We start from the raw sequence: 27,596 nt of genomic DNA on the forward strand, positions 1-27,596 counted from the left end.
TATTCTTAGGCAGTTGGTTGTGATGACGTGTATACCTGTGTGGTGAATTATCTGATTCTGTGGTTAATTGATGGCGGTAATGACTCGGGAGGTGACGTAGGATAGGTAACTCATAACCGAAGAAGAGTTGTAGTTTGCTGTATAATTCAAGGTAGATAAACAATTGGTGGATGATGAGTAATTATGGTAACGAATTCTAACCCACAGGTGAATACTGAGTTGATATAGTGAAGATCTACCCAGGTATTGTACTGATTACCTGTGTGAGGAAACCCGATAGTGACTTTGCTTACAGTGATCTTGATTTCCAGTGTCTGTGAAGTAAAAAAAATCTCTAAATGAAAACGACGAATTATATGGAAAATGTTTGTGGTTTACAGGTGGAAAATTAATATAGAGTGAAATATATTTGTGGCATAGTACTGGAAAATAAGTGTTTGTGTTTTGAAGGTAGAAAATTGATGTAGAGTGAAGGGACTGTAGATTTAGTGTTACGTGTTATTGGGTGTGTTATATACTGTGTGTTGTCGCGTACTGTGATGAAAATTATGGGAAACATCGCCAGTATGGAAGAAGAGTGTGGCACGCGATGGTCTGCCGCCCCGTGCATTTGATGAGCACCCGAGTGTGTTTACCAACTGGTGGCAGCGGTGGGATTTACTGAGGTTTAGTAGTGACCTTGACAGCTGTGGTGGATACTGCCTCTTGATGTTTAGCACCAACAGTGACACGTGTATCATTTATCCCTGTTGAAGTATTAGCAGTGGCAGTGACTTAAGTTTGATGGTCACTGTCTGCGCAAGAGTGACAGGTGTGGTGGTCACTGTCTGCGCAAGAGTGACAGGTGTAATGGTTACTGTCTGTTGAGGTGTTAATAGTGATAGTAACAGGTGTGGTGGTCACTGTCCACTGAGGTGTTACTAGCGACAGTGACAGGTGTGGTGGTCACTGTCTGCTACTCCTGGTGGTGGTGCCCGGCCGTGACACACGCACCATGGCCTGGGGCTACTGGAACACTTACTTCGTGAAGGGCGCTACCAGTGACAACGGTGAGTACTGGATTCACCCTCACCACCCTCCTCACTCACTCATTCACCCTCACTGACACATTCACCCTTACTACCTCCCCTCACCCACTCATTCACCCTCACTGACACATTCACCCTCACTACCTCCCCTCACTCACTCATTCACCCTCACGACCTCACTTCACTCATGCATTCACCCATTCAGATCCGCTGGTTGACTCATTTACACACACACATTCTCTCTCTCTCTCTCTCTCTCTCTCTCTCTCATCAACATATTCATGAGCATTACGTGTCTTCATCGTCGTCCTAATGAGTATTATATTCAGTGATATTAATGAACGTTTTTGTTTTGTTAAGTCCACTGCGTCTTTGTGTTGTGGGAGCTAACTGAGAGAGAGAGAGAGAGAGAGAGAGAGAGAGAGAGAGAGAGAGAGAGAGAGAGAGAGAGAGAGAGAGAGAGAGAGAGAGAGAGAGAGAGAGAGAGAGAGAGAGAGAGAGAGAGAGAGACCTGAACTTACTAATATACTTAATTAACGTGTTTCTTCTCCGCCATTGTAACGCCACAGTCTTAGCAGCTCACCATCACCAAGGGCAGCATCCTCCTCCTCCACCACTAGCAACATCTTCTCCACCATCACCATCATCACCAACAATAACATCACAACCACCAACACCAACATCTTCTCCACCATCACCATCAATAACATCACAACCATCGCCATCAACAACACCTTCTCCACCACCACCAACATCTTCTCCACCATCACCAGCACCCTCTCTGCAATACCACCACCACAACTACTACTACTACTACCATCACCAATATCACAACCACGACCACCCACCAAACACCACCGCCACCACGACCCACCGCCACCACGACCCCCCAACAACACCCTCTCCCCTAATACCACCAACACCACCACCGCCCCCAGCACCTTCACCAACACCCCCAGCAGGAGAAAGAAGATCATAATGAGGAGGTCGGGTGTGGCGGGGCGTGGTCAAGAGGCTCTCCTCACCACGAACTGCTCCCAGCACTGGCATTCATCTCGTCTCACTCCTCAACCCCAAATTATCACCCACCACTTATCTCCATACTCTCTCTCTCTCTCAACCTAACTGCACTTTACCTTAGACTAACCTAACCTTAATCTAACTTAACCTATAACCTTGCAATGTTCAGGACCTTTAAAAGTGATTGTGTATGTATATGTGTATGTGTGTATGTATGTATGTATGTATGTATGTATGTATGTATGTATGTATGTATGTATGTATGTGTGTGTTGTGTATACGTAAGAGCAAGTTCCCAAGGCACTTCCAGCACCCGGGGAGAGCCAATAAAGGTCTCATTACCCTCTATTCACGCTGTTTCCCTCGACCCAGGTAACGAAATTCGACTTGTTTACCTTTAGACCTTTTGTTTGCATGTTGCCGAAGCTGTTTGTGTCGCCTCGGTTGTTTGTGTTGTTTATTATTTGGGTTTGTTAGTCATCTGAATATTGGTGTTTATTTTGGTCCGAGTTTGTTTACTAGTGACGTTATTATCTTTGTGTTGGTTCTGTCTCATATCTTAGAGTCCACGTGTGTTGGTTAGGTTAGGTTACCATGAGTAGGAGAGTCGACAAGAGGAGTGAATTCCCCGTGTTTAACCCTGTGCTTTGGGGGGGGGGGGAGGAATATGACCACCCTTTCTTGCTTCTATTGCTCCAAGGGGGAATGTTCCCTAGTCAAGTCTTGGGTCTTTAATTCCGGTTAAGTGATTGTTTTAATTAATGATGTTGAAGGGGAACACTCTTATCACGCCTGACATGTATTCATACACATATACATACATACATTAGTCCGGCTCGAGGGCGTTTTTACATCAGTGGCTTCCGGTCTTGTGTGATGGTTACCCTCAAAATCTGAGTCTTACACTAAAAAGATCTCAGACAACTTTGCATCAATAAAATCGTAGTTCAGTCTCTGTGTGTCACTTAGAACTTAACACCGTCTAAATACATGAAGTAAATGTGTGGGCATTGAGTCAAACATACATTGAACACAGAATATTTTATTCACGTCTATAACATTGTATTAATAAAGTTAAGGAAGAACAGTTTACATGACAACTTATAATAAACACAATCAGAGTCTGCGGGTCCCGGCAGGTTGGTTGCGTCGTCTGTTCTTGCTGGAGCACCTGGGCGGACGATCACCGGTGCTGGCGCCGGTTTGCTTGGGCTCCACCTTCAGCTTAACACCTTTACAACAACAATCGTTCAGAGTCAGAGCCAAGTCGACAGAGAACTTGTCCCTGAACAAGATGTAGGCGAAGCCTTTTCCTTTAGACTTGCGGACAATGTTGACAGTGTTCATTATACCACACAGCAGGAAGTGTTCCTTTAAGTCTTCCTCAGTAATGTTGCCGTCAATGTTGCCAACATAGACACAGTGAGCGTCAACCTTACTCCTGCCGTCTTCCTCACTGCTGGGTAAAGTCGGGGTCAGCCTCGGGCACACTTGAGAGAGGTTCTTCATCTTCTCCACCTCCTTATTCACCTGACGGCGCACCTGGTGGGCCTCCCGTAGTAGTTTCTTCAGCTCGGGTTTCACGCTGCTAAAGTCTATGTCGGCAGACTGGCCAAAGTCTTGGGCTGTGATTAAGTCTTCGTGGGTAAAGACTTGGTGATCCATCACGGGTGTTGGGCAGAGCAACGCTGAGAAGATGTCCTGCTTCAGAGGTCAACAAGTGAGTGATGTTTGTGGCCGTCACACCACCCGCTATATATTCACTGCTGAAGGTAAACTATAAAAAATTTGGAGACCGAAACATTCACTGTGATTGGCTGATTAACCTTAAGCTCCACCCATTATCTCCTCTAAATTTTGACCTCCCGGTGATATGACCTGACTTTTCCCCGTCCTGGTTCACGTCACGTCCTCAAAGGTGACGTGACGTGCGACATTGTATTACCTCACACTGACGTGGGCGAGGTACTACCCACCCCACCACACACACCTTTCCAATGGACAAAATACCACCACCAAAATGATAAAGTGGACAAAATACTACCGAACAAAATCCAATCCATAAAACCCCAACAATAAATTAACGTACAGTACAATATAGAAAGACAATTTCCACGCTAAACAACAACTTTTATAACTACGAATTGAAAACTTTTAAAAAGCTGCTTCATTTATCAACAAGTGAAGATGTTTCCAGGTTTAACCAGCCAGTAAGGTCTAGGGGGCGGACCACAATTGGAGATCATACCCTAAATTATTTCACCTTAAGATTAACAACACTAACCTAACTTATACCCCCCAAAAAAAAAAAATAATAATAAAACAAATAAACAACAACAAATAAATAAATGAAATAAAAAATCCTCCACCTTGGCGGACTCGTTGTGCTCCGTCATGTTCCCTCCACCTACAACCTCTTAGACCCCCCCACCTTTTGATGTTCCTTGATCCCGACAACACAGGTACAGGTAAGGTGACGAGGTAGCAGAGATGTGCAACCTGACGCAAGGATTATGTCCCCCCCCCCCCTCCTGAGCTGAATAAGATCGTCTGGTGTCCCCGTAATGAAACGATTTAAAAGAAGATCACGTGAAGTCATCCCAGACCTTTTGTTAATGAGTTATTGAATTACCTGAGGAACATCCACCCTAGTTTATTTCACCTGCAGATTAACGATCCTAACGCTAATTTAACCTAACCTAACTTAACCAAACCAAACGTATCCTAACCTAACCCCTTAAATACTGTTAGGGTGGTTAATCTTCTGGTGTAATAAGCGAGGGTGGTGATTCTCCAGGTGGAAATAAGTGTTTGCTGCATGATTGTAATTCGGTTTCTAGTAATCGTATTTCTGTGTAACCGAGAGCAGTAATAGCCATTATAGACATCATCCACACGCTGCATCTCACTCCTCACTATTTATTATAAATATAATCGACCTAGATATAGGCGTAGACAGTAACACAAATAGTTTGTTTTATGGGCATTAGCCCACCCGGGCACAGGTCACTTTATAATGACCCACATCAAGGCTCGGGGGGGCGAAAATATAATAATAAAATAATAATAATAATAAGAATATTAATAAAAATAAATAACAATTATAATAAATATAATATTAATAATACTAATACAAATTATAAATAATAATAATAACAATAATGGAGCCATACATAAATAAAAAAATTAAATTGATAAAGAGTGAGAAACAATATATGTATGTTGTGTTGTCAATAGTAAGAGAAACAATTATGACCCTACAATTGTGTGTAACTGAGGCAGAAAGTCAGATCAGCAACCTGGGACTTGGTCACATATGGCAGCAGGGTCTACCATTAGACAATACATTATGCTTCCGATATCTTCCCAGGCGGCAGTACCTCCCTGTTTGGTAGCTGCCTACGACACTAAAATGGGGCGTGTAGTGAATCTCACAAGGACTCCGCAAAACTACAGGAAGATCTCAACAAATTTTTGCATGGTGTGAAAAATTACAGATGAAATTCAGTGTGGACAAATATAAAGTACTTAGTCTAGGAGATGTAAACAGAGAAACCAGATGAACAACGATGTTATAGAGAAATCCGACTGTGAGAAAGATTTAGGATAAGTAGGAATCTTAAGGCAAGTAAACTGTGTATTTGCTCGAAACAATTAAGGCTAACAAAGGTCGGTTGGCAGCTCCTGTCGAGAGTTACTACCACTCTCTATCATCCATGAATCTATCCAGCCTCCTTTTGAAACTTTCCAGAGTTCCAGCACTTACTACAAAGTTGCTAAGCTTGTTCCACTCGTCCACCACCCTATTTGTGAAACAGTTTCTTCCTATCTCCCTCTTAAATCTAAACTTATCCAACTTGAATCCGTTGCTCCGAGTCCTATCCTGCTCAGATATTATAAGAACTTTATCTATATCACCTTTATTGATTCCTTTCACCCACTTAAATACTTCTATCATATCTCCCCGCACTCTTCGTCTTTCTAGGGAATGCAAGGTTACTTTCTTTAACCTCTCCTCATATGTAAGGTTTCTAAGAGCTCAGTACGCGCTGCAGTTTCCTCCATTCTTATGTTATCTTTATAAATCACACAGACTATTATTGCTAAAAATCGTCCGCACATCACAAAGTCTTTTAAAGTTACTGTTTATTATAGGAACAAAATATAAACTATATTAGGAATAACAAACGAAGATCATTATTTTAATTATTATTACTGTGATTGTTATGCTTTAACTGTTATTAATGTAATAATTAAATGTTATTCATATGCATTCAAATATCATGTTATACCTGTACAGTATTCATAATCATGTAAAATAAAGTATCTAGATCCTGTCAGTAAGTCAGGTTGACAAGCTTAAGATTCAGGTGACCTCAGGTGACCTCATAATAGCGTCAAGACTAAATCAGGTGGGGAGGAAACAGTTAATAATATTTATAATAAAACATTCTTAATTAATATTATATGATGTATTTTGTTATTCCTGGCATACCGGTGTAGTCCATATTATATTCCTATAATTCATTCATCCTAATTATAATTCATCTTACATTCTTATACTAAACACAGGTGATGGGTAGCGCCTCGCCCACGCCACTGTGAGATAATACCACGTACAAGTCAGGTCACATTTGAGGACGTGACGTGACTGTTTACCTTCACCAGTGAATATATAGCGGGTGGTGTGACGGCCACAAACATACACTCACTTGTTGACCTCTGAAGCAGAACATCTTCTCAGCGTTGCTCTGCCCAACACCCGTGATGGATCACCAAGACTTTACCCACGAAGACTTAATCACAGCCCAAGACTTTGGCCAGTCTGCCGACATAGACTTTAGCAGCGTGAAACCCGAGCTGAAGAAACTACTACAGGAGGCCCACCAGGTGCGCCGTCAGGTGAATAAGGAGGTGGAGAAGATGAAGAACCTCTCTCAAGTGTGCCCGAGGCTGACCCCGACTTTACCCAGCAGTGAGGAAGACGGCAGGAGTAAGGTTGACGCTCACTGTGTCTATGTTGGCAACATTGACGGCAACATTACTGAGGAAGACTTAAAGGAACACTTCCTGCTGTGTGGTATAATGAACACTGTCAACATTGTCCGCAAGTCTAAAGGAAAAGGCTTCGCCTACATCTTGTTCAGGGACAAGTTCTCTGTCGACTTGGCTCTGACTCTGAACGATTGTTGTTGTAGAGGTGTTAAGCTGAAGGTGGAGCCCAAGCAAACCGGCGCCAGCACCGGTGATCGTCCGCCCAGGTGCTCCAGCAAGAACAGACGACGCAACCAACCTGCCGGGACCCGCAGACTCTGATTGTGTTTATTATAAGTTGTCATGTAAACTGTTCTTCCTTAACTTTATTAATACAATGTTATAGACGTGAATAAAATATTTTGTGTTCAATGTTTGTTTGCCTCAATGCCCACACATTTACTTCATGTATTTAAGTGTTACGATACATAACACAGACTGGAATAAATGCTGAAATAAGAAAATAAGGAATCTGCAATAGGTCGGTTGGCCTGTGCATGGCAGCTTCTGTCGAGAGTTACTACCACTCTATCTTCCATGAATCTATCTAGCCTTTTGAAACTTTCCAGAGTTCCAGCACTTACTACAAAGTGCTGATAATGATGAATAAGAAGGTGAAGGAAGAGGAGAAATGATAATAATGATGATGGAAGAGCATAAAAATATACATATTTAACAGCAACGAGGGTGTGGTGGTGGGAGGGGTAGTAGTAAGAGTACAGGGGTCGCTTAATTCCCCCTTTAAGTTAGCCGGGTGACAGCCACTTTCCTGCGGTGTTCTCTTAACAGGGTCACACCAGTCTCCACAAGAGCACCTGGATAATGGCTTTTGTGTGGCTCCTCCTGACACACACAGGTTGATTAATGTAGGTCACAGGTAGGTCACATATCGCCTTACATTTATACCCCCTTTACACCGATATTCCATTAAATCGGTATGAGTATCGGTGTTTGGTGGTGGTTCGGTGCGCCGTAAGCGTTCCTCAGTTGTATCGGTAGGAATCATCGGCCATAAACTCACCAGTATCGGGAGGGTGGAAGGGGGGGGGGTCTGTCGCAGGTAGGTTAGGTGTCATCCCATTTGGTGTTGGTGAGTGTAGTTAGTATCATTTTCTCCTTCACCTCACCATCATTCTCTCTCCTCTCCCTCATTCTCCCTCTCTCCCCTGATTTATTTTTGGTTGTATCTGCCGCAATTGTTGTCGTTAATGAGGCGATGTGTTGGCGTGAACGTGTAGTGGTGATAAGCTGCTTCCTGGACGACCCCTCCTACCCTACCCCCTCCCACCCCCCACCGCCCCTCATCAGTGAACGACCCCCCTCACCACCCTTACCATCACCTTTCAAGAGTAAACGACCCTTTCCCCTCTGATGAACGACCACTCTACCTTGGGAACGACTAATTACGTCTTCCCTCTTCTTTTAATTTTTCCCCCTCATTAGTCTCTTCCTCATCTTCCTCCTCCACTTCTTCTCCAACTTTCATTTTCCTCATTTTATTCTTCCTTATTGTCTCCATTCTTTCTTTTTCTCTACCCCTCTTCTCCTTCTCCTCTCCCTCTTCTCCCCTCCTTCCTCCCTCCTCTCCCCTCCTTCCATCCGACCTTATTGGGGGGGAAATTGGAGTCCTTTGCCTTTCAGTTCACTCTGTTGATGAGATGGAATTACAGGAGGCTGGCGTCGACCACAGGAGGAGGAGGAGAAGGAAGAAGAGGTGGAGGAGGAGGAGGAAGAGAAGGAAGAAGAGGTGGAAGAGGCGGAAAAAGTCTAGACGAAAGGAGAGGTGGAGGAGAAGGAAGGGGAGGTGGAGGAGGAGGAAGAGAAGGAAGAAGAGGTGGAGGAGGAGGAAGAGAAGGAAGAAGAGGTGGAGGAGGCCGGCCACTTTAATAGTCACCCTCCCTGATCCCATTACGTTTCCTCCCCCAGTGGCAATATGTCTTTTTCTCCCGAGGGCAATATGTCTTCTCTCAGGGGTAATATGTCTTCCCCCAGGGGCAATGTGTCTTTTCCCAGGGGCAATATGTCTATCTCCCGGGGGCAATATGTCTTTCTCCTGGGAAGAAAGTGGTGACGGGAACTGAACAAGAGAGAGAGAGAGAGACGAGAAGAAAAAGCGAGAGACAGATAGAGAGATATTGGAAGAGACAGGAAAGGAGAGAGAGAGAGAGAGAGAGAGAGTAAATAATTATTGACAGAAGAGGCAGTAAAGAAGATGGAGTGAAGGAAGGAATGAATGGAAGGGGTGAAGGGGGATGAATGAAGTGTCAAGGTGGGAGTGAGTTATGGCTGGTGGGGGGAGGGAGGTGACCATCATGGGAGGGTGGTAGGATGGTGGTGGTAGTTATGGTAGTAGTGGTGGTGGTAGTAGTTGTTGTTGTTGCAGTAGATGATGGTAGTGAACTAGTGATGGTGGTTCAGTCGTAAGTTTACTTGAGTTATCCTCCCAACCCTTATTTGTTTAGGATCACGTTTCCCGTTTTCTGTGGGTCATTGCCTAACCCTATTCACCACTCTTACCTGTGTTAGTCTTGATTAATTAATTATTTATTGACGCCACAGGTAACTTAAGGTATTCGGGTCAATATTGGTGGCGGTGGTGGGAGAGGAAATTTGATCACTTGATAGGTCTTGTGTCACCCCCACCCCACCTCCCTTGATAGGTCATAGGAGGAAATTAATTCGTGTTTGATGTTTATAGGAGATAAATAGATAGGTGTGTGTGTAGGGATTCAGTAAACTCATCATTCAGGTACACATACAACACAGGTATACATAGACCGTACATGTATACAATCACCAGGGCAGTACACTCACCCTTCACACATCTAATTGGTCGAGGGATGCTCCTGTAATTTGCCCCCAATCACCGGTTATTTTTTTACGCTCCTGCAACATTATTATTATTATTATTATTATTATTATTATTATTATTATTATTATTCCCCCAGGCCCCGGTGTGGGTCAGGGACCTGTGCCCGGGTGGGCTAATCCCCGTAAAAAAAGAAAAAAGTCGTGCGTCTGTGATTGTTCCTCTTCCTTCACTTCTCCCCACACTCTTTTCTTTTCTTCCCTCATCTCTCACCTCACTTTGTTCCTCTTTCTATTTCTCCCCTCACTCCCTCCTCCTGCACTAGATGCAGTCCTCCACACGTGCAGCATCTGTGGACGACCCAACGAAGGTGACATCCTTAATAACTCATATTATTGTATCATAGCTGGATGATCGTCATACTCGATTACGAATTACAACAAAGTAGTTGTAGTAGTGTGTGTGTGTGTGTGTGTGTGTGTGTGTGTGTGTGTGTGTGTGTGTGTGTGTGTAAAATATGACAACATACTTGTGTTTCCTCAGGTGGGTGAATAATGGTCTGGCCCGAAAAGTAATCAAATTAAGAGGTTGTCCAGTAAAGAGAGAGGAGGGGGGGAGGTTACAGTTATTTGAAGCAAGAAGTAAATTGGATTAGCTACAGTAGAGCCGAGTTAGTTTAGCGAGAGGAAACAGCTTCGCGTGAACATGGGAACAGTCTTTTACAACGCCGAACCTGATTCATCCCAGAGTGAGTGAGGGTAGGTGTCTGTCAAGATGGGTGTTTTTCAGGTGAGTTTTGGCAGAGGTGGTATGTTGCTTGATGTGCCACTGTTGAGGGAAGAGAGACAGACAGACAGACAGACAGACAGACAGAAGCAGTATAAAACGATGGCTCTACAAAGTCATGGCGTCAGACGAAATATAGATCCCACCTCTTTTTTTTTATTACTTCCCTGCAGCGTTTAGGCAGCTCAAAGGACACCTCTGCCATTCCTGACTTGACTGCTGGATGTTTCTTGCTCGGGGTTCTTGTTTTGTTTTGTTTACACTACCATTTAAGCCAATCAAACGCCGCCATTTCTCTGTCTCCATCTTTCCTTTTGTTTATTCGTGATTTACATAATTAGTTTAGCCAGAGTAAGGTAAATTTACACAGTGAAATTACATCAGGAAAACCTACCTTACCTCTTGCTTCACCTACTTCTTGCTTCACCTACCTCTTGCCTCTTTTTGCTTCACTGTACTTTGCTCACTCACCTCTTCTTGCCTCATTTACCTCTTGCTTCACTGTACCTCTTGCCTCACCTACCTCTTGCTTCACCTACCTCTTGCTTCACCTACCTCTTGCCTCACCATACCTCTTGCCTCACCTACCCTTTGTCTTAGGATATGGGAAGAAGAAGAATTAATTAAAGTATAGAAGTGAGGGGAAGTCAGGTAGATAAGTGAAGGGTAGCTGGTGGGGAGCTTGGGTGTAACCAGGTGAGTGATGTAGGGGGGATCAGGTACCTAGGTGAGGAGGTGGGAGAAGTCAGGTTTATGTGGTAGTAATGGGAAGTCAGGTTAAATGTGGGTGGGGAGTTGGGTAAGTGTGCTTGCGAAGGTGTTTATGTGGTGTTATTTGCACTGTGGCTCTCATCTGGTCGGGGGCCACGTTCTGTGTGTGTGTGTGTGTGTGTGTGTGTGTGCATTATTATTATTATTATTAATCATGTTTTTTGTGTTTCAGGTAAGAATGACGTGATGTCCTGAGACTATCACGCCTACCTGTACAGAGGCTGCTGCCCTGGAAGAGGGGGGACCGTGGTATTGGTTTTGATTTTGCTGCAGAGGCTACTTTATTGTACATCCCACACTCATCCTGTGAGCCGTAGAGCAAAAGGATTGTAGAGTAGAGTTTAAATCGGCATAATAATTAACCCCGTTGTCAGGATATTATGGCACTGAATGTTACAGTATTTCAATTACATTATTTGTTTAGTTCTATACATAAAGGGTAACTTATTCACAAATGAGTGAGTACAGGCGTGTGAGGCAGTATGTCTGGCCTCACACTATGTTATTCACATTTACGTGAGAAGTATTCAAGCACATTGTGTATTTGGTTCTGTACATGAGAACTGATATAGTTACTAAGTGCAAAAAGGCTGTCGGGGGACTTGAGGTAGAACTATCAAGAAGAAAGAAACTATTTATTTATTTATTTATTTATTTGATGTGAGAATAAGTTTTAAGTGTCGATGCAAGAGTAACGTGGAGGTGGATGTGTAAAAGCAGGTGTGTTTGGTGAGGGGCAACAGGTGTGGTAGTGGTGGTGGGGAGGAAGGGTACAGCAGGTGTGGTGAGGGAGTTAGAGAAGAGTAGTGTTGGTGGTGGTGATAATCTCCAACTCTTTTTATCCCTCACTCCTTTACTTTCCCTCCCCCACCACTCCCCTCCCCCACCCACTCCCCACACACACATAACGTCTCCTTTCCCCTCCACTTCCTCCATTCCTCCTTTCCCTCTTTTCCCTCCCCTTCCTTTTTCCCCTCTTTCTTCCTCATCCTCCTCTTCCTTGCCCTCTTTTCCCATTCCCCCCCTTCTCCCATCCCTTCACCTCACAATGTACAATCCCCTCCCTCCCCGTCTCCTTCCCCTCAGTTGGCACCTTTTCCTGGAGGGTGGCCAGCCATCAGTACTGATATAAAACTCTCCACCGTAGTCTGGGCTGTTGTTAGAGGGAGGGGTTATTTGAAAAATTGTCCCTCCTTCCCTTCCCCCCCGTGTGTCTCTTCATCATCGCCATATCTACTATCGAGCGCCTTGTTTGTCTCTCGTCACGATTCGGGGGAGTGTGAATCTCTCTCTCTCTCTCTCTCTCTCTCTCTCTCTCTCCTATAGTACCCAGTCTTTGTTGTCACATCTACTCGACACATAATGAAGCTACCGATGGATCACAGCTGTTGACGTGTCCTCCTGGTTGGCCCTCTTGACTGTGTGTAATAATAATAATAATAATAATAATAATAAACGGTTTATTAATAGAGTTGCAGCCGGTGGATGAAAATATACAGACTTACATTTGATTTAGACATAATGATATAATATGCATTGAATACATTTACAGGGCTGTACAGTACATAAATCAGGAGTTGTTTATTATTTTAACAATTGATGGGATGGTGCTATTCTTATATCTATCGGTCGGGCTCTTATGGGTTGAATTTTGTTGTAGTGGCGGACTGCGCGAGGTGGGCGGGGGACTGCTGGTGGCAGGAGGTGGCGATGACGAGGGTGGTGCAGTAGTCCACTGCCAAACCTTTCCAGTGCTTGGTGGTGGAGGTCACTGAGGGATGGCATTTCCAGGGTGGAGAGAGCGTTGGTGTAGCCGGAGTAGTCTGCGCCGAGCATGATTCGTGTGTGTGTGTGTCGGGAAAAAATGGACTGTGTGTATAGTAAATTATGGTTTGTGATAATTAAGGGTAGGTAGGAAGGGAGGGAGATAAGGAACGAGGGAGGGAGGGGAGCTAGATAGCAGCGTTCCAGCACTTACTACAAAGTTGCTAAGCTTGTTCCACTCGTCCACCACCCTATTTGTGAACCAGTTCCTTCCTATCTCCCTCCTAAACCTAAACTTATCCAACTTAATCCGTTGCTACGAGTCCTATCCTGCTCGGATATTATAAGAACTTTATCTATATCCCCTTTATTGATTCCTTTCACCCACTTAAATACTTCTATCATATCTCCCCGCACTCTTCGTCTTTCTAGGGAAGGCAAGTTAAGTTTCTTTAACCTATCCTGATATGAATGGTTTCTAAGTCCCGGTAGGTAGGTAGGGAGGGAAGGAAGGGGTGTATTGAGGTCTCTCGTAGCGCTGACGAAGGAACTATCTTACCCAGGGAGGTAGGCGCCCTTGTTATTGGACCCTCATCAAGCCTGGCCCCTCCACTCGGTGTCTGCGGGCCCCCACCAATATTGCCCTCACGGTCTCTCTGTTTTTTCATCGGTGGTTAAACCTCCTCCTTCGCCTCCTTCAGTAGTATGATTGTGGTGGTTGTTATTCTCTCTCTCTCTCTCTCTCTCTCTCTCTCTCTCTCTCTCTCTCAGGACAAATAAGTCTCAGTACCGGACACAACACACGGATAGTCCACACACACACACACACACACACACACACACACAGCCTGTCTGCCACATTCAGTTGTAACTTCCCCCCAGCAAGAGACAATTGAATCTGTAACTGGCAACTGGGTACGATTTTCATCCCTAGGGAGGGGTGTGGAGTGGGTGTGACTGTAGACTGGTGTAGAGTGGGTGTGGGAGTGTAGAGTGGGTGTGAGACTGTAGAGTGGTGTAGAGTGGGTGTGACTGGGCGAGGGAGTAGGTTGTACGTGGAAGTGCTTACTGTAGGTAGGTGGGGTGGTGTTGGGTTAGGTTAGGGTGGTTAATCTTCAGGTAAAATATACTCTGAATAGTGAATCTTCTATGGAGTGAGGCAGTGGCCGAGTTAAGCGCTTGCCTACTGTTTGAGGGGTCGTTGGTTCGATCCCCGGGCACTCCCAGTTCACCCAGCTGTAAATGGGTACCTGAGTGAATGCGGGTGAAAGTAGGACCGGCCAGACTGCCTGTTTGTGTACCGAAAGGCTCAGTATACAGGGTGAATCTTCTGGTGAAATAAGCATCCATCGGCGAATCTTTTGGGCAGGTTAGGTTTGGGTCGGTTAGGTTAGGTTAGGTTTGGGTCGGTTTGGTTTGGTTTGGCTAGGCTAGGGTCGGTTAGGTTAAGCTAGGATAGGCTGGGTCAGGTTAGGTTTGGTTAGGTTAGGTTGACAAATTAAGGTGCGAGGAGTAGGAACATAACTTGCAATTACCCGTGTTGCAGGAGACTGTTGCATTTGATCAATGAAGAGAGACGAAGGATTTCTGGGAAACACACACACACACACACACACACACACACACACACCTACCTCTGTTTCCCAATATAGCCACTACTGGTCGCCGCCATAACCACCACCTCCCCACCTTGGCTGTGTGTGTGTGTCCATATTTCACCTCCTAGCCCAAGGTCATCTCTATAAGGAGGGGGTGGGGGGTATAAAGACGCTTAGGAGGGGAGGGAGTGGTAGGATGGATGAGGGGTGAAGGATGTGTAGGAAGAGATGGATGGAGATGTATGCCTGGAGAGGTGATGTGTGGTGGTGTGTGTGGTGTGTGTGGTGGTGGTGTGTGTGTGTAGTGTGTGGTGGTTGTGTGTGTGTGGTGGTGTGTGTGGTGGGTGGGGTGGTATGTGGTGGTGAGTTTGGTGGTGTGTGGTGGTGTGTGTGTGTATTGGTGGTGTGTGTGAGTGTGTGGTGGTGTGTGGTGGTGGTGTGTGTGTGGTGTGTGGTGGTGTGGCGTGGTGAGTGGTAGTAATATGTATATATGTAATAATAATATGTAATAATTAACGGTTTGCATGAAAAAGTTCTGCGGCAGGCTGAAAATATACATTGGACATAAATGACTTATTACACATACATTGGTGGTTTAACAAAAAGCCTTCATTAGAAAGGTGAAGGAATATACAGTGAACATACCACAGATTGTCTTAGGTGTTGAACAACAAACACGTAGTGTATTAACTCCCTCCCAGTGGTGTTAGGAGGAGGACCTCACGTGGTGTGTGGTGGTGTGTTTGGTGAGTGTGTGGTGTGTGTAGTGGTAGTGTGTGGTAGTGTGTGGTGGTGTGTGGTGGTGTACCGTATCGTGTACTAGTCACTCACATCTCTCACTTATGCTCTCTGATTGACACAACATGACCTACATACTGACACAACATGACCTACATACTGACACAACATGACCTACATACCGACACAACATGACCTACATACCGACCCAACATGACCTGCACACCGGCAACATGACCTAAATACCGACACAACATGACCTACTATACATACAGGACACAACATGACCTATGCATACCACCGACCCAACATGACCTACATACAGGACACAACATGACCTATACATACCACCGACCCAACATGACCTACATACCGACACAACATGACCTACTATACATACAGGACACAACATGACCTATACTGTACATACCACCGACCCAACATGACCTACATACCGACACAACATGAACTTCAACCAATCACGGACGCTCTTGCTTCTCACAATTAACACATACTAGACCATCTACTAACCTAACCTAACCCTAACCTAAACCTAACGTCCCGGATGATTCACAGGGCAGAATGAAGGCGATATATCGAGGCCAGTGGGCGGTGGTGGGCGGTTCTGTAGCTGTCCAGGGGTTAGCGGAGGGTGGGGGGGGTTATAGTTCAGTAGGTTGGCCAGGTAAACGTGCCGGGGATATCGACTGAGGCGCTTAAGTGTGCGTTGGGGGGGGGGGGCTGGATAGGTGTGTACATTCCAGGCCGCTTATATTGAGCTGTTACCTCCTATTCCTCCTCCTCCTTCGTTCCTCCTTCTCCCTTTTCTTCGTTCTCCTCTTTCTCCCTTCCCGTCCTCCTCTTCTCTCTTCCCCTCATCTTCTTCCTTTCCATTCTCGTCTTTTTCCCTTCCCATTCCTTGTCTTCTCCTTACCTCTTCTTCTTCCCCCTCTCTCCCTCATCGCCTTCTCCCTTCACGTCCTCGTCTTCTCCCCCCTTCCTTTTCTTCTCTTCTCCCTTTCCCTCTCTTCTCCCTTCCCTCTCTTCTCCCTTTCTTCTCTTCTCCTTTCCTCTTCTCCCCTCCCTCTCTTCTCCTTCCCTCTTCTCCCCTCCCCTCCTTCTCCCTTTCCCTTACCCCTCTCCCTTTTCCCTCCTTCCTTTCCTCTCTTCCTCCTTACCCTCTTCTCTCCCTTTCCCTCCTCTTCTCCCCTCCCTCTTCTCCCCCTACCCCTCTTACCTTCCCTCTCTTCTCCTTCCTCCTTCCTTTCCTCTCTCTCCTCCTTCCCTCTCTTCCTCCCCCACCCCTCTTCTCCCCCCCTACCCTCTTCTCCCCTACCCCTCTTCTCCCCTACCCCTCTTCTCCTCCCTCCCTCTTCCCCCACTCTCAAGACATGTCAGTGGCCTCCATACACACTCCACACATCTCCATATTGGTCTTAAATCTTACCTCCAACACACCTGGTCATTTACTCCCTATCCACCCTTGTACTCCCTATCACACCTGATCCTCCCTATCGCACACCTGGTCCTCCCTATCGCACACCTGGTACTCCATTACCTGGTCAGCCTTCAACACCTCACCACCTCCTCTACACAGATTGCTAAGCTTATCTCTCATGTGTCTTGTTGGGAAGCTTAGAGGATTAGGCTTAAGTGAATGTTAGGAAGCTTAGGTGAATGTTAGGAAGCAGACGAATGTTAGGAAGCAGGTGAATGTTAGGAAGCTTAGGTGAATGTTAGGAAGCTTAGGCGAATGTTAGGAAGCTTAGGCGAATGTTAGGAAGCTTAGGTGAATGTTAGGAGCTTAGGCGAATGTTAGGAAGCTTGGTGAATGTTAGGAAGCTTAGGTGAATGTTAGGGAGCTTAGGAAATTGGGGCTTAAGCGAATGTTTGGGAGCTTAGGTGAATGTTAGGGAGCTTAGAATGTTATGGAGCTTAGGTTCCCCTCCTCCGTCTCCCGTTCTCCTCCCTCCTCTTCATCCTCCTCTCAGTACTGGCTCACCACCTCCGCCCTCTTCCTCCCTCCTCTTCATCCTCCTCTCAGTACTGGCTCAACCTCCGCCCCTCTTCCTCCCTCCTCTTCATCCTCCTCTCAGTACTGGCTCACCACCTCCGCCCCTCTTCCTCCCTCCTCTTCATCCTCCTCTCAGTACTGGCTCACCACCTCCGCCCCTCTTCCTCCCTCCTTCATCTCTTCCAGTTGAGTTTAAAAAGTTGTTGTAATATATTCTTGAAGTGAAACAAGTTGTTCAGAGATTTTTTATTGTTGGGAGGGGAAGGAGGTGGTGAGGAAGAGCTGAAGGAAGGGAGGGCTGAGGGAGGGAGGAGGAAAGGGGGCTGGGGAGGGAGGAGGCTGAGGAGGGAGGAGGAGACTGAGAGGAGACTGAGGAGGGAGGAGGAGGGCTGGGGAGGAAGGAGGGGGGTGAGAGGAGGAGCTAGGGAGGGAGAAAAAATTGTTAGCATATATGTAGATGGGATACCTACTTACACAACTTGTATACATAATAGGCGCTCACAAAACTTCTCCAAGGTTATGTACACCACAGCGTTTATACACATGGGGTATGTGCACACAACTTGCGTGCATTGAATACATACACACACTGGATATCACCTTGGTTATTCAGACGTAGTGGCATACACACGTCTTGCAAATGGTGTGTGTGTGTGTGTGTGTGTGTGTGTGTGTGTGTGTGCTTCAGTCTAACCCCTGAAAGCTTAGCAGTGGGTTTGGATTTGCCTTGTGTGTACTGTCCTTTTGATGAGCCTGTGTGGCCATGGTAAGGGAAGTAGCCAGGACTCAGAGGGAAGTATCAGACTTTGTGAAGGGTCTGGAGAACGACACTTGCCTCTCCACACACACACACACATTGTTTAACCAACTTGGACAATTTCTTTCTTTTTTTCCTGGAAACTTGTTATGGAAGTTTGTGTTGACTTAAACGGTTCCAGAGTTGATACTGTGTGTGTGTGTGTGTGTGTGTGTGACTGGTGTGGGTGCAGGGGACATACTCAGCAGACACACACATTAACACACACACACACACACACACACACACCTGCATCTCCTATACACACAGTCTTCAAAAACACAATAACATGGCACCTCTGAACTGGCTGCCCTTAGCGGTGTGAGGAGAGGGAGAGTTTGATGGCCAGTGGCGTAGGAGCTGATGGATCCTCCTCCTCCTCCTAGCTGAGAGTCGCTCCTACCTTGGGCTCATGAGGCATCCTGAGTGTTTACTGTTGTAGTGGTATCAAGAGACCTGTACACCGGGAGAAAGGGGGGGGGCAGGGGAGTGAAAAGGGGGGCAGGGGGGAAGGAGAGGAGGGGCTACCAATTGGAGAATGGCCACTGTAGAAGAGGAAGAACAGGAGATGAGTGTGTAGTGGACAGGTGGAACAAGTTACCGGATATTGAGTGGTATGGGTTGGGCGTAAATGGGACTGGCCAGTATGGCCCTCTGCAGTTTCCTCTATTCTTATGTTCTTAATTAGTGTTATTGTATGGACAAAAACTCATCTTGTTAAGCAATCGTCTTCAAAGGGTTAAAACTCCTCTTGAAAGGGTTAAAATTAACCTCAAAGGGGTTAAACCATCATCCTCAAAGGTTTAAATTCTCATCCTTAGGTAACCATCTTCAAAGGGTTAAACCACCATCTTGCAGTGGAGGGGGGGGATTAGCCAGCCAGAAGGCCTTAGAGGAAAGATTGTCACACGTATCGATTGAGTGAAATATTTAAAGACCAATGTGGCCCCACCAGGAAGTACCTGGAATGTAGATGAAATAAATACTTCAAAGGCTCGTGTGTGTGTGTGTGTGTGTGTGTGTTGTGTAATATGTAATAATAATAAAGTATAATTGAATTAACAGTTCATAAATGGTTCAGTAGTGTGGCATAAACCCCTGGGTAATGTGGCTGTGGGAGGTGAAGGGGTGGTGGGTGGGGTGAGGGGTGGTGTGGGGGGGTGTAGACCATAAAGGAGGTCGCTTGATATTTCCTGCTGGGTGACGGGTGATGGGTGACGGGTCTTGGTGGTAAAAGGTGTATTGGTGTCCCGGTGAGAAACTAAGAGGTGCTGATTGCTGTAGGGAGGGAGGGAGGGTCAATTAACTCGGCCTCTTACTGCCTTCCACTCCCTCACTCTGTCTCGTTACATTCCCTCCCTTAGTCACTTTTTTCCCTTCTCTCCTCCCTCCTCCTTCTCTTCCTCCCTCTTTCCCTTCTCTTCCTCCCTTCCCTTCCCTCCCCTCCTACAGCCATCAGAAAGTCTCGCCCACAACAAGATTTTGCCATCAGGTTGGTTAACATAACAATACGGAGTTGGGGAAGGGGTGTTGTCTAATGTGGTGGTGGGGAGGTGGGGAAGGGTGTTGCTCTTAATGTGGTGGTGGGGGAGAGGGAGGTGGGGGGGGTGTTGCTCTAATGGTAGTGGGGGAGGGGGGAGGTAGGGAAGGGGTGTTGCTCTTAATGTGGTGGTGGTGGTGGGGGAGGTGGGGAAGGGTGTTGCTCTAATGTGGTGGTGGGGGGAGGGGGAGGTGGGGGAAGGGGGAGGTGGGGGAAGGGAGGTAGGGGAAGGGTGTTGCTCTAATGTGGTGGTGGGGGAAGGGAGGTAGGGAAAGGGTGTTGCTCTTAATGTGGTGGTGGGGGAGGTGGGGAAGGGGTGTGCTCTTAATGTGGTGGTGGGGGGGGGGAGGGGGGAAGGGGTGTTGCTCTTAATGTGGTGGTGGGGAGGGAGACATTGCTTGCGTTATATCAGTGTGTGGGGTAATTGCCTCAGGATTCCTACTACGTTTCCTATTCGTCTTTCTCCTCCTTTCTTCCCTCTCCTCCCCGTCCTCCTTCCCTTCCTGCTCTCCCCTTCCTGCTGACGACGTAGGGGAAGGGGTCAGTCTTGTAGTATGCTGTTGGAATCTCAGAAGTGTTGTACTGGGTGAGGGGGGGAGCAGTTCATTACCTAGAGCCACACACTCCATCACACCACCGTTATACATTCCATCACATACCATCGTCACACACACTATCGTCACACCCCCTCCGTCCTACACCACCGTCACATCGCCACTTATTGTTTTGGGGAGGGGTCGGAGGGGGAAGGAGGGGCCGAGGGGGTGATGCTGGTGTCTTACATCATTAAGTGGTCTGGCAACATCTTAATTGTGGCGGAGACTGGCTGGCTGGGGGCAGGTGGACCTCTTACCCTTCACCTGCAATGCGCTCCTCATTTTCACGCGTCACCCTTCGTCCTCCTCCCACACACCCACACCTCCCACAATAACACCACCCACATATATGTCACACCCTACACGCACCCACACACATTAGAAAATAAGGAGTCTGTAATAGGAGGTTGGCCTGTGCATGGCAGCTCCTGTTGAGAGTTACTACCACTCTCTATCATCCATGAATCTATCCAGCCTCCTTTTGAAACTTTCCAGCGTTCCAGCACTTACTACAAAGTTGCTAAGCTTGTTCCACTCGTCCACCACCCTATTTGTGAACCAGTTTCTTCCTATCTCCCTCCTAAACCCAAACTTATCCAACTTAATCCGTTGCTGAGTCCTATCCTGCTCGGATATTATAAGAACTTTATCTATATCTCCTTTATTGATTCCTTTCACCCACTTAAATACTTCTATCATATCTCCCGCACTCTTTGTCTTTCTAGGGAATGCAAGTTTAGTTTCTTTAACCTATCTTGATATGGAAGGTTTCTAAGTCCTGGAATCATTTTCGTCATTCTTCGCTGCACCGACTCTAGTGAATTGATATCCATTCTATAAAAATGGCACCAGAACTGAACCGCATAATCGAGGTGCGGCCTGACTACGAAAGATATAGTTGCAATAAGACCTCTGCACTCTTGTTACTTACACTTCTAGATATAAAACCCAATACTCTGTTTGCCTTATTTCGAACATTAACGCACTGTTTCTAGGCCGTAGGTCCGGGCGTCGACTTCTAGGTTGATGTTGTTAAGGCTGTATAAATTATAAACACCACCTCACTCACTCACACACTCCCCACCCACAACCCCACGTTTTATCTGTACATACCAGAGTCTTGTCCACTAACACGCGATGCCAGCACAGATTGACCCTTAGCACTATCTCGCCTCAACTCATCAAATTTTACTGCATATAGGAAAGTTTGTATTTTCATGACATTATTGGCCAAGTCTAGACGGGATTATTGGTACCGTGAAACCTCCCTATAACGGAATTTGCTCTATAATCCGTTAGATGGGGTTTTCATATCTTAACAGACCCTCGATATAACGGACTCTCATCTTTAAATAGTCCGTTAAATAGAGGGAATATTGCTACCGTAAAACATATATATTAGTCAAGTTATAATGATGGTAATGTCTGGGTTATTGTCCACTTGTGCTCTCTCTCTCTCTCTCTCTCTGTTATTACTCTTGTCACCACCACTACCACCATCACCAATACCACCCCTTACCACCACTCCTGCGTGTTAAAGTGCTGTGAGCGAGGTGGCATTTGTAAAACTTTCCCGGCGGCGAGAAGCATAGAGGCGGGTGATGATAGAGGCGGGTGATGATAGAGGCGGGTGATGATAGAGGGGCGGGTGATGAGAGCGGGTGATGATAGAGGCGGGTGATGATAGAGGCGGGTGATGATAGAGGTGGGTGATGATAGAGGCGGGTGATGATAGAGGCGGGTGATGATAGAGGCGGGTACCAACACGAGACGAAGACGTTTAGGAGGGGGGTGATGTGGAAAGGGCAGGTGGAATAGACGGAATGGGATGTTATGGGGTCGAGGGGAAAGGGTAAGAGGAGGTGGGAAGAAGAGACGGGAGGATAGAGGAAGAGGGTGTAATAAGTAGAGATTGATGGGGATAAAGGAAAGGGAAATGAGGACATGATGTGTAAGAGGTGGAATAGAAGAAAAAGAAGGAAGGGGAAGACGAGGAGGGAGGGGAGGGAGGGGGACGTGGGAGAGGCAAGGTTTAGGTTGTGTTGGATGTAGTAAGATTAAGGTGAGAAAACACTAGGGAAAGTTTTGTGTTTGGAGAGAAGTTGAGTTGAGATCCTCCACTTGACCTAGATTGTAATCCTACCAGACGAGAGTGTGGGGCTTGGCTGTGCAGGGTGAAACTATGCCAAGTTTCTTTACGCCATTTGCCTCTGTCTACCCAGCAGTAATTGGGGACCTGGATGTTTATCGATTTGTGGATCGTGTTCCGGGGTAATGGTTAGCCAGTGCAGTTGGCGAGTTGTCCGGTCTTCTCGGACTATTCCTTGACACTGGGTCATGCAGTTAACTCAGGGTGTAGTTATTGTGTTGGCGACAGTTTCTACACCTTAAACAAATTCACGCCTAGGTGGTTGGTCCTTGTGCCGGCCATCCTCGTTACACGAGGGACAACCATTATATATATATATATATATATATATATATATATATATATATATATATATATATATATATATATATATATATATATATATATATATATATATATATATATATATATATATATATATATAACTTCAGCAATAGACTTGTTACGTGGAAAGCGTATTTTTATAACAAAGAGGAGAACCAGGGTAAACACAAACATCTTGACCATGTGGGCTTCTTTTAATCGCTAACGTTTCGGAAATAATTGTTTTCCATCATCAGAGCCTAAAAACACAAAAGTTTTGAAAAAGTTTAAAAAAAATGCAGGTGATATACAATAAAAATAATATTATACGAAAATTTACCTTCGATAAACTTTAAAAATTTAAAAAAGAGCAATCCAATTCAAAACCGACAAAAATGACGAGAGACCTACATACAAAGCTAAAGTCAGGAATAAAAAGTATGAAATAAAGTATACAGGGGGGGTATTACCTTAATTCAGACGAGCCTTGGTGAGAAAAACACAAAGGGATGGCTTTGCTTTATACTGGTGTAATGGCTCCATAATGACGAGGTCTGTATCACAGTCGCTCCTGCCAAGAACTGAGAAATCTGACGGCGAAAACGGGTGGTCATGTTGGTGGGCGTGGTTACGAATAGCTGAATGTGGTGGTTGTGCGATAAACTGGCCTGTTTGGACGGAACGGCCCAAGTGTTCATGGATGCGAGTTGTCAAATGTCTTTTAGTTTGACCTATATATGCTGCCCTACAGCTAGCACACGTAAATTGATAAACAACTGAGGATTGCAGGTGTGTGGGTATGGTGCCTTTAATTTTAAAGAATTTTTTGATCGGACTCTTGGTTTTAAAGATTAGTCTAAGAGAAATTTGTGGATAGAATTCATTGAAAAGCTTCTTAAGTTTATTTCTAAGGGGAAACTGAGTGCGCCAGTGTACGGTATGGTGAAATAGATAGAATATTTAGGGACTGTGGATTTGAGGCTGTGTGGGACTAAAAAACCTATTAAGGGTTTTGCCAATATAAGTGTCTGTAAATCTCTCAGGGAAACCATTGTTAAAGAGTAGTTCATTTATGTATTTTAGTTCAGTGTCCAAGCCCACATGGTCAAGATGTTTGTGTTTACCCTGGTTCTCCTCTTCGAGATATATATATATATATATATATATATATATATATATATATATATATATATATATATATATATATATATATATATATATATATATATATATATATATATATATATATATATATATATATATAGTGTTTGCGTGCGTGTATGTGTGTGTGATTATTATTAGTAGTAGTAGTGGCGGTGGTGAGAAATAATAATAATAATAATAATAATAATAATAATAATAATAATAATAATACGAAAATCATATATTTTTTGACTGAGCATTAGTTTGTGTGATATGAGTCAGGTAATTAAAGTGACCTTGTGTTGGGGTGGCCGCAGTCGGTGATCATAATTAGTGAATACAGGTGTGCCGGACCAAACACACAGGGGCCTCACGTCATTGATCAGGTGTCCATAATGTTGAGGTTTATTGATGTTTTCGTCTCTCGTCTCGTCCCGTCTCTATCATCTAATACATCATGGCAGGGGCAATTGGCACCATTTATGTAACGTCAACACCAACCAACTACCTTTATTACGGTCGATGATAAAACACTGCGCTATTCTCCTTCTATATAGTGTGTGTGTGTGTGTGTGTGTGTGTGTGTGTGTTCATTCTAATGGGATGCAATTTGTGTGGGTCATAAGCTTGAGTCCAGCTTAATCCTTAATCCTTGTTGTATCCCTCGTTTAATCTTTCCTTCTTCCTTCTTTATCCTTCCTCCCTCCCTCTTTCCTTCCTTCGTTCCTCATAATTTCACGTCGTAACTCACTCACTGCGGTATGCTTGGTGTTCGAGCCAGCCAGCCGCCCACCCGTGCAGAAATACAAACCACAGCAGTTGCGTCGTGTTTCCAATAAGGTTACTCTTACTTCATTTTTTTATTGGAGTTGTCGAGGTTGATATTGGCTGAAGGAGGGAGAGGTCTTGGGGATGGCTGGCGGAGGCGGTGACGAAGGTTTAGGTAGGGTGACGGAGGCGACGACGAGGAATTAATGTATCTATCATTACCTGTGTGTGTGTGTGTGTGTGTGTGTGTGTGTGTGTGTGTGTGTGTAACCTGTCCCTTTCTCCCTTCTGTCTCCCCTTCCTTATTTTATGTGTACTATCTTTCCTTCCTCCATTTTTTGTCACTGGGTTCCTGCCTACTCCTATTCTCCCCTTCCCCCACCTCCTCCCTTCCCCACCTCCCCCTCCTCCCCCTCCTCTTCATCCTTAGAGTTCTCACCCTACTTCCTGGTGTGACCTGAGATGTCGGCAGGTGTCGCGTCGGGTGACAGGAATCTGCATATTGAGTAGGTGTGTGTGTGTGTGTGTGTGTGTGTGTGTGTGTGTGTGTGTGAGGTTGTATTGTGGTGTGTGAGGGTGTAGAGGTGTGGGTATAGAGGTGTGACCCCCAACACCAGGTGAGTACAGGTGTAAACAGTACAGTACTAACTATGTTCTTCTTCGCCCACAGTGTTCCCCAACGTACCGGAGCCCGGGATGGCCTGCCAGGGAGAGGACCGTAAGTACACCTCCTCCTACTTCCCTGACACTTCCTCCGGCTGTTCACTTCTCATTACACATTAAACATTACCTAATTCTACTCCCTTAATACTCCATTTGATTTAAACTATTCTATATTTAGTGGAAATTTGGCGAAAATGAATTTTTTCCTTACCAAACTGTGATATTTTCCCCCTGTGCCACCATGAAACAATTTCCCCCCCATTTGACTGGACTGTTTTCCCCTGCCCTCGTGTGATGGTACTGTTGAAGCTTATGACTTTTCCCCTGTTCGTGTGGGGTAATATCCTTGTCAACGGGAGGGAGGGTAGACACTGAGCGCTCTTGTCCATAACACACACGTCAGGGAGAGAGGGAGGTAGGGAGGTAGGGAAGGAGGGGTGAGGTAGGGAGGTAGGGAAGGAGGGGTGAGGTAGGGAGGTAGGGAAGGAGGGGTGAGGTAGGGAAGGTAGGGGAAGGAGGGGTGAGGGTGGGTAGGGAAGGAGGGTGAGGTAGGGAGGTAGGGAAGGAGGGGTAGAGGGGGTAGGGAGGTAGGGAAGGAGGGGTGAGGTAGGGAGGTAGGGAAGGAGGGGTGAGGTAGGGAAGGAGGGGTGAGGTAGGGAGGTAGCTGCCACTCCTATCACCCATGACACATTACCCAGACAAGGAGTGAGGGAGTAGTCACTGTATGTCCCTCTCTCAACACCTCACTTCACCACCCCATCCCAGAGTACCATCACCCTCCCCCCCTTAGGTCTCGTAACACCACCGCCCTCCACCCTAAAAAAAAAAACACACGTTATCGAGAATTTTGTGTTTTTCCCTTGATAGAGACTCGTGTTCCTAACTAAGGGGTGAATATCACAGGTGTTATATCACTTATTATTTTACCGCATCAGCTTTTTTATATATACCGTTAGGGGGTCATAATTCCATTGTTTATCCACGCCTCACCACACTTATCCACGCCTCACTACACTTATCCACGCCTCACCACACTTATCCACGCCTCACCACACTTATCCACGCTACAACTTGCCTATCCACGCCTCACCACACTTATCCACGCTACAACTTGCCTATCCTGCTGCTTCGTAAGTTAATTAGAGGCATAACTTTGGGTGGGAGGTAGGTGTGTGTGTGTGTGTGTGTGTGAAGTTAAGCATGATAATAGCTTTCGCAAATACATTGTTATAAATTACGATAAAGCAGTATTTTATACCTTTATCAGATACTATCACACACACACACACACACAGCTGAATATTATTACAGCTACACACACACACACACACACACACACTACCTCCTCTTTGCAGATGTTTATGTTTATTAGACTGGCCTGCAATATCCGTGTGTGTGTGTGTGTGTGTGTGTGTGTGTGTGTGTGTGTGTAAGGGGACGGGGGGTGTTTCCAAGGCGTTGTATAGAGGTGGTAATTCCATGCAGCCATGGTTCACTATCTGTGTGTGTGTGTGTGTGTGATAATAATAATAAATGAGGGAGAGAGAGAGAGAGAGAGAGAGAGAGAGATTAAATATAAAGAGAAAAAAGGCGAGAGAACTAAAACAAAAACAAAAAACACAAAACAGAAAAACAAAGCAAAATCATATACATATAAACCACAACTAATGCAACGAAGGGGGGGGGAAGGAGGGGGGGGGAGGAGGGGGGATTGTACCAAGAAGCATGTAAGAGGAGGAGAGATTGCGGTGGAGGAAAAAGAAGGTCCTCTAGGTTTCAAGATGGCGTAAACATATACTCATCATGTGGAGTGAGGAGGCCGTGTCTTCCCCGTTATAAAATATCCTCCTCCTCCTCCTCCTCCTCCTCCTCCTCCTCCTCCTCCTCCTCCTCCTCCTCCTCCTCCTCCTCCTCCTCCTCCTCCTCCTTCCTCCTCCTCCTCCTCCTCCTCCTCCTCCTCCTCCTCCTCCTTCCTTCTCCTTCCTCCTCCACCGCTGCCCCAGAAACTATGCCACTTGTTTCCTCGGGAGAGTGTGGGGGAGGAGGGGGGATGGAGGGGGGCGGTCCTCAGTTGTC

General features: G+C 45.8%; 2 protein-coding genes across 12 annotated transcripts in view; one reads left to right on the plus strand and one right to left on the minus strand.

Annotated features, from left to right (window-relative positions):
• LOC121877018 (atypical protein kinase C-like) overlaps nucleotides 1-27,596 on the plus strand; it is a 122,460-nt gene that overhangs the window by 61,233 nt on the left and 33,631 nt on the right. For 9 of the 11 annotated variants that reach the window (XR_006090870.1, XR_006090869.1, XM_042382609.1 and 6 more), the window contains one exon: nucleotides 25,528-25,575. Coding sequence is in view for 9 of the 11 variants with exons in the window: in XM_042382609.1 (XP_042238543.1) it covers nucleotides 25,528-25,575 (48 nt within the window). In the remaining 2 variants the exon portion in view is untranslated. Of the gene's footprint in view, nucleotides 1-207; nucleotides 1,050-25,527; nucleotides 25,576-27,596 lie in introns of all 11 variants that reach the window. The other 2 variants (XM_042382617.1, XM_042382616.1) reach the window with 1 other exon arrangement.
• Nucleotides 3,104-3,814, minus strand: LOC121877019 (polyadenylate-binding protein 2-like). Its single transcript, XM_042382619.1, has one exon. It carries the CDS (start codon nucleotides 3,711-3,713, stop codon nucleotides 3,165-3,167), a length of 549 nt encoding a protein of 182 aa, XP_042238553.1. The 5' UTR covers nucleotides 3,714-3,814; the 3' UTR covers nucleotides 3,104-3,164.

The sequence above is a fragment of the Homarus americanus genome, unplaced genomic scaffold (genome assembly GCF_018991925.1).
Source record: "Homarus americanus isolate GMGI-L3 unplaced genomic scaffold, GMGI_Hamer_2.0 scaffold50325, whole genome shotgun sequence".
NCBI classification, from domain to species: domain Eukaryota; kingdom Metazoa; phylum Arthropoda; class Malacostraca; order Decapoda; family Nephropidae; genus Homarus; species Homarus americanus.